Source organism: Carex rostrata, chromosome 4 (assembly GCF_964058835.1).
Source record: "Carex rostrata chromosome 4, lpCarRost1.2, whole genome shotgun sequence".
NCBI classification, from domain to species: Eukaryota; Viridiplantae; Streptophyta; class Magnoliopsida; order Poales; family Cyperaceae; genus Carex; species Carex rostrata.
The window spans coordinates 11,211,445-11,221,071 of NC_135921.1; the positions used below are offsets into that span (position 1 = coordinate 11,211,445).

Genomic DNA, 9,627 nt, shown 5'->3' on the forward strand with positions numbered 1-9,627 from the left:
CTCCGTTAAACATTAATATATATAAAGACAATATATTTATTTGTAATTATGATTCGGTATGCGATTTTTGTTGCTAAACAGAAAAGGTTTGTTTGTTTCCCGTGTGGACCACTGACATATTGATAAAAAAAATCGTTTTCAGTAGCATTAAATTTGCAAAACCACCTTTATTCTGGACCTATAATTAAAGTCAATCAACTAAAAATGCCAAAAATCTTCGGTGCAATTAGATGGAGATGGCGAGACTGAATGTTAAATCTATATATATCTACAACACAAGAAGATACCATCATATATATCAACCTAATTAATAAGATATATTCATCGCACAACCAACTTTTAATTAATATTAATTATGATATATTTTTTTCGTGTGCAAGTCACAAGGTCTATCTGAAACTCGAGTAAAAGATTATTGTGTGAATATTTGTAGTTCGGAGGTTTGATCATAGTTTGTTAAAAGAAAAATCAGTCTTTGATACAGTAACTAGATGATCGATGTCATCTGTATGAGGGTCGTAGATCTGAAACTCGACTAGAATATTTTATGTGGATATTTAAAATTATAAAATTTTACTCTCATTTTTATATAAGGAAAAAAAACTATATTGATAGAACTTGCATAATTAGGCTCAACCCAAGCCATTATCAATAATTAAATTTGTACCAGTAATACATTTAAATATATATATAAATACGCCATAACAATTAAATAATTTAAATATTAATAAATGATAATATAAATAACACGAAAGAAAATAAATTTACTTAAAAACAACAAAAACAATAATACTAAAATAAATTAGTAAATGATTTATGCTTCAATTCATCCATTACACATGCATTCTGGTAGAACTGAAATACTAACAATCATCTCTCTTGTAATATATTAGACAGGGAAACTTGATGACACTGTAACAAATGGCTGCCCAGGACTTAGATGCAGTGCCTCTCCTGATGCTGACCAGATGAAGCAGTGGATTTCTGATGATTCCACTTGAGCAAATATATACTGTTACTCCAATTAAAATTAATCTAGACCTTTTGTGTAGTGTATGTCTGCTATATTACTGTTATGGTATGGACTTCTTTTGTGGTGCTATGTTCTGTGATGACTATAACATTGGGATTGTTTTTTCTTTTATTTCTATGCTTTGTTTTTACTTTTTAGTTCTTGAAATTAAGACTCAGGTTTCATCAAGTAATTAATGAAACGGGCTTTATGTCTTCTTTTAAAAAAAAAAAAAACTAAAATTAAATTAATGTACATGGAAACACCGAGCTGGAAAAGTTATGTGGTTGATCCAACGCCTGAGTCCGACCCGACCTGTCAACTGGCTTGACATGGCCCATTGATACATCGACAAGAACAGATTCGCTATTGGGGGTCGGGTAGAGCCAAGTGGCCCTACCGAGTCCGCTCTAAATTGACATCTGGCACTTAATTAATTCCAATGTCAACAAAATGACAAATTGATGGTACTTCATCGAGTAGAACTAGGGTGCTCTTAAGCTCACCAAAAATAAAAATTTGGTGAGCTTAACTCTAAAACTCATCAAATCAATTTCAAATGACGAATCCAAACCGTTGAAACTCGCCTACCTTACGTGTGATGCATCTACATGTGAAATTTTTAAACATTCGAATTAATTTATTGTAAAGTCAAGCGGTCAAAAAACGTTTAAAAATGAATGCACTAAAATTAATTTATTAACCTTCTAATTTTGACCGCTTGACTTTATACTAAATTAATTCGAATATTTAAAAATTTCACATGTAGATGCATCACACGTAAGGTAGGCGGGTTTCAACGGTTCGAATTAGTCATTTGAAATCGATTTGATGAGTTTTAGAGTTAAGCTCACCAAAAGTTTGGTGAGCTTAAGAGCACCCTAGTTCTACTCTACTTCATCAATATTTGTGTTTATCCGCTTTAAACATTTCGGACCCAAAAATTAATTTCAGAACCCGTAACACTTTGTAAAGTATTCACATCTAGGGTTGTACAAAAAGTTCGTAGCTCGTGATTTGATTAAATTTGATTCGAGAAAAAGTCTATTTCGAAACGAATCAAAACAACTCAGTTTTGAAACGAATTAAATTCAGTTTGGTTCGAAATTAGCTCGAATCGAACTCGAATTGAGTCTAACTCGGTTCGAAATTCTTCTTTTTAGTTCTAAATTATGCTTTAATTTCAAATTAGTTCAGTTCAAAACTTATTTGAATCGCACTGAATCAAACTCGAACTCTTATTTTTAGTTCGAAATCATGCTTTAATTTCAAACTAGTTTAGTTCAAAATTGATTCAAAATGAATTAAGTTCGATTCGATTCGATTCATTCGCAGTATCACAATTTTTTTTTTTTTTTTTTTGAATTGACGCAGTATCACTCCAGAAAATATACTAAAATGAGACTAATCCTAGTTTATGGTATGGCTGTACCCGTAAACCGGGTGCACCCGAGTTTACCGGATCACAGGCTCACAGCTAGGTCACGTGATAGCGATCAGGCTTCTTCCTGTCCAATGTCCATCCATGTATTCCAATGCAACTGCACTATCTCTCGTAGGATGCAGTGCAACTTCTTTGGATCTTTATACACCGGGTGCACCCTAAACCCATCTATAGGTAATAGGATATGCTACAGTTAGCAAGACAATAGTGCCCTTTAATTGAAAAATGCTTTGAGCACCTGTTTGTCCATGCATATGGAATATTTTTTAAAATAAAACTAATGGTACCCCAATTTACCATCTTCATATGTACACTTAAAATATGATTTATTAGAATCAATGAACTACGTACGTTGTTATCCGTATAGATTGTATAAACCAACGATTCAAATAATATATAGATTAAATTAAAAGAAAGTATTTTTTTTTAAATAATAAAGGCTCCTTTTTTATATAAATTTGTCAATTAATCCATATATGACGGTGAGGCAAAACATTTTGTTTACTTTCAAATTGAAAACAATAGAATAAACTAATTGATTTTGATTAAGTTAAATAAAATTTAACACTGTCAGCAAGCTAACATCTTTAGCATTTTCAATATTATTATTTTTGGTCAATATAGACATCACATTTGAAAAATTAATTTACATAAATTTAATTTAAGAGAACTACATAATTTATAATTTATAAGTATAATTAATATGATTTTTGTGATATTAAATTCTACATATATTCATTAAGTCTTTTCTTTAAAAATAATGTAACTGTCATAACTATAGGTACGAGTGTATAATATTTTTTTTTGAATATGACTAGAATGCTATAGGCCATAATTTGTTATCGTTTTTTTCACTATTCGATTTTCTTTAATTTTCACGCTAGTGATTAGGTCCTGGGAGATGCTAAGAAAGAGAGGGGATTAACGGAAATATTTTCGATTAAAATTGAATAGCGCTATGACCATCTCCTTCTTTGATCTCTTTCTCTCCCCGTGCAAAACCCATCTAACAATTATACCTCCTCTTTATGTGCGATTTCATGACTCTTAGCCTCCATTTCACCACTTCTAAGGTGTGAGCATCCTTTATGTTGCATGCGACCCATAAAAACTGTTGTGCAAAATGTTAGGTGCAAATTGGGGTCCCATAAAAACTGCAATGTAAATCTTTAACATAAAAACTAATAAAAGATGCAAACGAGAAAGTGAAGCTGCTCTAATTTTTTAGGCCTTTTTGAGCGGGCCAGGGTTTTTGCACTCTCCCAAAATCTCAACCCCTCTCTCTCTCTCTCATCAACCACGCCATCTCTCTCTCCCAATCCAATCTCTCTCTCTCCTCACCGCCTCCTCCATGAGGATCCGGGGTCGATCTCTCCCATTCCCACCTCTGATTTCCTCCTCTGATCCATATCCTGCTAGTACTATATCTCTCTTAGCCCCAAATATGGATTCTACAACAGAGCAAAACGCCGGAGACAGTGCTCGAGTGAAAATCGAACAAGTGTTGCACCCAAATGTGTATCTCCTCCCAACAATTTCTCATGCTTCCTCCAGTTTCTCTCCTCCATCCTCTACTTCTCTCTCTCCTGCTCAGGTAATTCCTTCTAATCTCCATTCTTGTCTTCTAGATCTGTTGCACCATTGCTCCTTTTTCTTGAGGGGTTTCTCAAAGGGTGCAAATTTGGCCCAAATGAGAACTCATTAGGTTTTCATGTCACTTATTTTAATTTTGTGGTGGGATTTGTTGATTTTTTTTTGTTTTGTTTCAGTTGTTGTTGAAGAAAGAGGAAGCTGATCAAGAGAAGAAAGGGGGTGAAAGTGAAAGCGCCGTTGAATCTAGAAGAAATAATAATGCACAAGTCAGTATTTCCAACAGGTATATATAATTTAATTATCAAGTTTTTTAGAGTGTGATTGATTATTTAAGAGACATTTTGTTTTATATATTTCACAAGTAATCAGGTGAGTATTAAATTAAAATTACAGATTAAAAAAAAAAAGGTTGAGGGGTGAGCAGCAAAGCATCCCCAGTTATTAGCATTGCTAATATCCTACATTACAGCTTGCACCCATCAATCACACCATCCCATCCATTCATTTATACATATACTGATATACATACATACATGCACACATACATATATGATATATCCACCATCCCCATCTTTCACTCTTAAAGCCCATCTTTCACTCTTAAAGTCACATGCACTGCTGCGCGCACCTCTTTTGGCCAGTCCTGTAATAGCTAGCTACTTCTATGCATTATACATTATTTTATAAGAAAAAAAAATGTAAGTGGGTATCAATATCACTGAACAATATAGATTAATAAGTAAATGTTTATAAAATAGTTGGTAAGTTACAACTTATTTCAATTTCCTTTCACTTGAAGGACAACTGACTGTCAAGACAAAGATCAGGGAAAACCCAATTGCACTATGATGAGAAACAAGCAAAAGGAAGGCAAAACTGTGGTTGTAAAAGAGAAGAAAACAATGCGCAATTCGACGGTGCTAGTAGAGGGGTCAAGGTGTAGTCGTGTGAACGGTAGGGGATGGCGGTGCTGTCAGCCAACACTTGTCGGTTACTTGTTATGTGAACACCATCTTGGAAAAGGGAGGATGCGCAACATGAGTTATAATGCGAGTCGAGGTCAATTGGGTTGCACTGAAAACAAGAGAAACTTGTCTGAAAGTGGATCAGTCGATATTGCCGTGAGAAAGAAGAGAAACATTGTACCAACCGGGAAGGCCCGATCTATCAGCAGCTTGTTCGATGATGAAGATGGCACCCATTAGTTTGTGTATGATTGTGTGCAACTGTGCATTAGAAATTAATTGAAATGTTGTGTTCATTAGGTTATTTAATTATCCCTTGATTTGTTGGTTGTAAACTTGTAATCTACTAGTTGCATGCTTTGTTTGTTTAGGAGAATGTCTACTTGCGCTATGCTGTGTTTTGCATTGCTTGAATGCATGCGGATAGCATTGCACTCATGATTTTTATGTCTCTCTTTATGGTGCAGTGATGCAACTCAACTTGCTAGTTGCTACTTGCTAGTACTCCTGTCTTTTCTTTTTGCCCGAATTTTACAAATTAATCCATATGTCACAAGTGAAGAAGGTTCATCTATCTTTTTTGTAGCAAATAATGGTGGCAGTAAGAAGCAACATACATGTGAGTGAAGCAATATCATAAAAAAAAAAAAAAATTATATACAATGACTGGTCAAACTTTAATCAAATTAGTCCATTTTAACACTTCATCAATCATAATAAAAATAGATATATGATTGGATTGGATTCCTCTACGGCTCTACGTTGCGTTTTTTTTTTTTTTTTTTTTTTTTTTTTTTTTTTTTTTTTGTGGTGGGGGTGTTAGACAATTATTGTTATTTATAAATGATTCTATAATTATGCCAATAGTTTATTTACGAAAATTAGGTAGCTACTAGAAAAACGTCCACACTATATATATCGATGAAAGGTAATCTAAATACGATGTAAATATACGTACGTAGTAATGCACTTAGTTCATTATATATAGGGACAAATTTACAGCTATCTTGGATAATCTTATTTCTAATGAAAGCTAATTAAATTCAGTTGCAATTGAAGATAAATATATAAACATTTTGACAAAGTATGCATGGATGCAAATGAAATATATTTTTTATATTTTTTTATTCATACACACACACACACACACACACACTACCTCTAGACTGCAGTTTAATATATTTTCTAAGAACAGTAAAATTTACCTCAACATATATATATATTTATCTATCTGACGTTAGAATTAATTAATTATATATCTTCCAGTAACACAGATTTACCGCTCATGCGCATGTGGAATAGATATGTCTCTTATATCTGTAGCAAAAGGTAACCAATGAACCCTTGTGGAAAAACAAATACAACGGTTCTATTAGTTAATGTTGGGAAAGATCACCATATGATTATTGTTAAAAGAATATATTTGTGTATCAGTGTATGAAATTGTAACCAAGTAGTGCAGAAATGGCATTATGGTAAAAATGAGAGAATAGACAAGGTTAGAGCAGACCAATGAGTGCTGTATCCTGTATGGTGTCGGCGATTTGTTCGGTGCAGGAAAAATACTTTATTTTGTTTTATTTCTTATATGGGTACTCTCCTTTTTTTTTCTTTTTCTTCTCTCAACTGGCGGAGGATAGAGGGTGGTACTAGTGCAACTTGGTTGAGGCATTTTTGATGTAAGAGAGGTGAGGTAGGTGGATGCCTATTTAATAATTTTGGTTGCATGTATTAAAATTTGCATTCGTCCAAGATGTTGCCTAGTCTTGAAATATAACTTCTCCACTAGCTAGCTAGTACAAACCCCACAATCATGAAAAGAAAACAAAATTCTGTTTGTATGATAATTTTGAGCTTTTTTACGCTAAAAGAGACATAATAAAGATGACAAAATAAAATCATTTGAATCCTCATAAATAAATATATACTTACTAGCTAAATGAAAATTGAGACAAAATGAGGACCTGTTCGGTGGACCTAAAGGGAATAGAGATAGGAATGGTATGCAAAAATTTTGAATTGATTTTTACTATTTACGTGAAAAAAAAAAAATTCACTCACAGTAAAAATTTGAATTCCGACGAACATGCTCTGAATATGTAAAAAATAAAAAACAAGCATGTTCGAATCATCCTTATAAATAAATTAAAAAATAAATATATATATAATTACTAAATGAAAAAATACAAATATCATGACGAGCATATACCACAATATAATGCGGTTATCGAGTTATAAGCCTATAACGTTGGGTAACTTATCTAGTTATCTTACATTTATCCTATTTGATCATTAATACAATTAACTTTAGTAAAAAATAAGCTTATCGGTTTGGGTCCGGCCGTCCGGTTAGAAAGTACCCTTTCCGGTTCAGACCACATAAATCCAAAGCAAAGGTAACCGGCTGCGTCGGTTTCCTTACCGGTTCCCCTTCAACTCACGTGAATAGCGCCAGGTTTTTATATTACTCGGATCTCTCCAGTGGAATAAAATTAAGTTTGTCCATACAGCTACCTACACACACTGCTATGACTAAACACTAAACACAGTGCAATATTATTACTAATAATTACAATCTTTTAAAATAATACAATAAATTAGTAGGATATATATATTAACTTGATCTAATAGACTAATACTAATAGCAAAAGCAACCAGCTACTTACAACTTACAAGTCATAACCACCCTAGAAATTGCACCAGCTAGATAATGAATTAATGCAAGGAGATGAGAAAAACCATATAGCAACACAATGTACCAATGATAGGAAAGAACAGTTGAAGCACCACCATACGCATACCAATTTTTTTTTTTTTCCTAACTAAAAAGCTACATGCCTTCTCCATTTTTAATACAGCTGTTAAACAACTGATGATCTCCATTAGTATTTCTTTCATCCAACAAGCTACTAATAGAGCGCGCCTTGTTCTTCTTCTTTGGTACAATTTCATGAACTGATCCTTCACCTGATTCTTTTCTCTTGTGCTCGGTGCAACCAAGCGGGCCCTGCGGCACAATGTTCGGGCCTCTCAACCTCCCTTTGCCAAGATGGTGCTCACACAACGAGTAACCAACAAGTGTCGGTTGAGAGCATCGCCACCCGCGCCCGTTTATACGACTGCACCTGGACCCCGCCACCAGCACCGCCTCGACCTGGCTTCTCTTGGCCTTCTTTTTATCTTTTCCTTTATCTTCTTTTGCCATTGTGCAACTATCATCAATAGATGATGTAGGAGTAGCTATCCTGGGAAATGAGAACCATAGCAAATATATAGCTATGCATTTTTCTTATGAAACCAGCTGGTATTAAATTAGCAAACAAAGAAGCGAATTTGGAAATACAAAAGTCGTATATGAATAATGAATGTATATAATGGATCATGGATGGATGGATGGGATGGGATGGGATGGAATGATATATGATGGGGTGCAGCCTGGCATTACACCAGTACTAGTCCATAAATTGGGACGCTTACAATTAATAACCATTTGTATTTTTCGAATAAGATCATTTGCTTTTAGAATTTTCTATATATATTTTTTAGTAGGCACCAACCACAAATAGAGAAATATATAGTAATTAAGAAATAGTTACTAAATCTTTGATTTCACACACCTTTTGCACTCGACGCTCTTCTCCTCCTTTAACACCTGAAATAAAACCAAAGAGAAAACACCAACAAACTAAGAACGAAACAATCGATGAGATCTGCACCACTAAACCCCCATTATGAACAAATTGCACCAGTTGCGAAGCCAAAATGGAAATAGATCTATAGTGCAATTACATACGAGAAAAGAAGATCAAAACAAATTACTAGTCAAAGAATCACCTCAAATTTGTGGGATGGAGAGGGATGGAGAATTTGTGCATCTCCTTTCGAACAGTTCCCTCCTAATCTAAGAGGATCCGCTTGGTGTAGATCCCTATCTTGGTGCAATAACCCCTTTTCTCTTACTTTCTCTTCTATTTTTACCGAGAAACTCTCTTTGATCGATTGGGTTTTAGGAGTAGATGGATCTGAGAGAAGAAGAGGAGAGGAAACAAGAGGTGGGAACGGGAGAGGCCTCCTTCGAATCCTCATTTGAGACTACTGGAGAGGGAAAGAGGAGGGGTTAGATTTGGAGGAGAGAGAGAGAGAGAGATCAGAGAGCGAGAGAAAAGAGAGAGAGGGGTTTTGGGAGAGTGCAAAGCAAAACAATGGCCCCCTCACAAGGCCGAGACAGTAGGAGGATTTTTTTTGCGTTTATTTTATGAGAGATCTTTTTTGGCATATACCCTTCAAATTTATGAAATTGTGATCTTGTAAGAGTTGTCTTCTTCTTTTTTCTGTTTTTTTTCTTTTCTTTTTGCCAATCATAACTCCTTTTAGGAAGGGAATACGCATTTTTTTTTCTGAAAACAAAATTGGTATTCTGTTTTCTTACCAAGAAAATATAAAGAGAACCTTTTGGTTTATTATATTTATTTTTACGTAATTTTGGTAAGATTAGAAAAGTTATTATTATAAAATAAAAATGGAGTTTTAGTCTTTTAATTTTAAATATTTATAAGGAACTTTTAATAATATTTTGAATCCACGGAAATATTGTTTTAGCCATTAGATTAAAA

General features: G+C 34.0%; 2 protein-coding genes across 3 annotated transcripts; one reads left to right on the top strand and one right to left on the bottom strand.

Moving 5' to 3' along the window:
- Positions 1-3,735: 3,735 nt before the first annotated feature.
- Positions 3,736-5,501, top strand: LOC144552814 (uncharacterized). Of its 2 annotated transcripts, none has more exons than XM_078300808.1 (3): positions 3,736-4,050; positions 4,238-4,332; positions 4,849-5,501. In XM_078300808.1, the coding sequence occupies exons 1-3, from the start codon at positions 3,808-3,810 to the stop codon at positions 5,252-5,254; spliced, it is 744 nt and encodes a 247-aa protein (XP_078156934.1). In that variant the 5' UTR covers positions 3,736-3,807; the 3' UTR covers positions 5,255-5,501. The 2 variants fall into 2 exon arrangements, with proteins under 2 accessions (XP_078156934.1, XP_078156932.1); XM_078300806.1 differs by having other exon boundaries at positions 4,226-4,332; positions 4,849-5,500.
- Positions 5,502-7,811: 2,310 nt separating this feature from the next.
- On the bottom strand, positions 7,812-9,281 carry LOC144552697 (uncharacterized). Its single transcript, XM_078300691.1, has 3 exons — positions 8,849-9,281; positions 8,632-8,666; positions 7,812-8,259 (listed from the first exon to the last, which is right to left on the bottom strand). Exons 1-3 carry the CDS (start codon positions 9,098-9,100, stop codon positions 7,845-7,847), a joined length of 702 nt encoding a protein of 233 aa, XP_078156817.1. The 5' UTR covers positions 9,101-9,281; the 3' UTR covers positions 7,812-7,844.
- Between the last annotated feature and the right edge of the window lie 346 nt (positions 9,282-9,627).

Bases quoted from the DNA above. Each gene is read 5' to 3' on its own strand.
- LOC144552814 (XM_078300806.1), top strand. From the start codon at position 3,808: ATGAGGATCCGGGGTCGATCTCTCCCATTCCCACCTCTGATTTCCTCC. The intron at 4,051-4,225 runs GTAATTCCTTCT...GTTTTGTTTCAG, and splicing joins CTTCTCTCTCTCCTGCTCAG to TTGTTGTTGAAGAAAGAGGA. The intron at 4,333-4,848 runs GTATATATAATT...TTTCACTTGAAG, and splicing joins CAAGTCAGTATTTCCAACAG to GACAACTGACTGTCAAGACA.
- LOC144552697 (XM_078300691.1), bottom strand. From the start codon at position 9,100: ATGAGGATTCGAAGGAGGCCTCTCCCGTTCCCACCTCTTGTTTCCTCT. The intron at 8,667-8,848 runs GTGATTCTTTGA...GTTTTATTTCAG, and splicing joins CTCCATCCCACAAATTTGAG to GTGTTAAAGGAGGAGAAGAG. The intron at 8,260-8,631 runs GTGTGTGAAATC...CTCATTTCCCAG, and splicing joins AAGAGCGTCGAGTGCAAAAG to GATAGCTACTCCTACATCAT.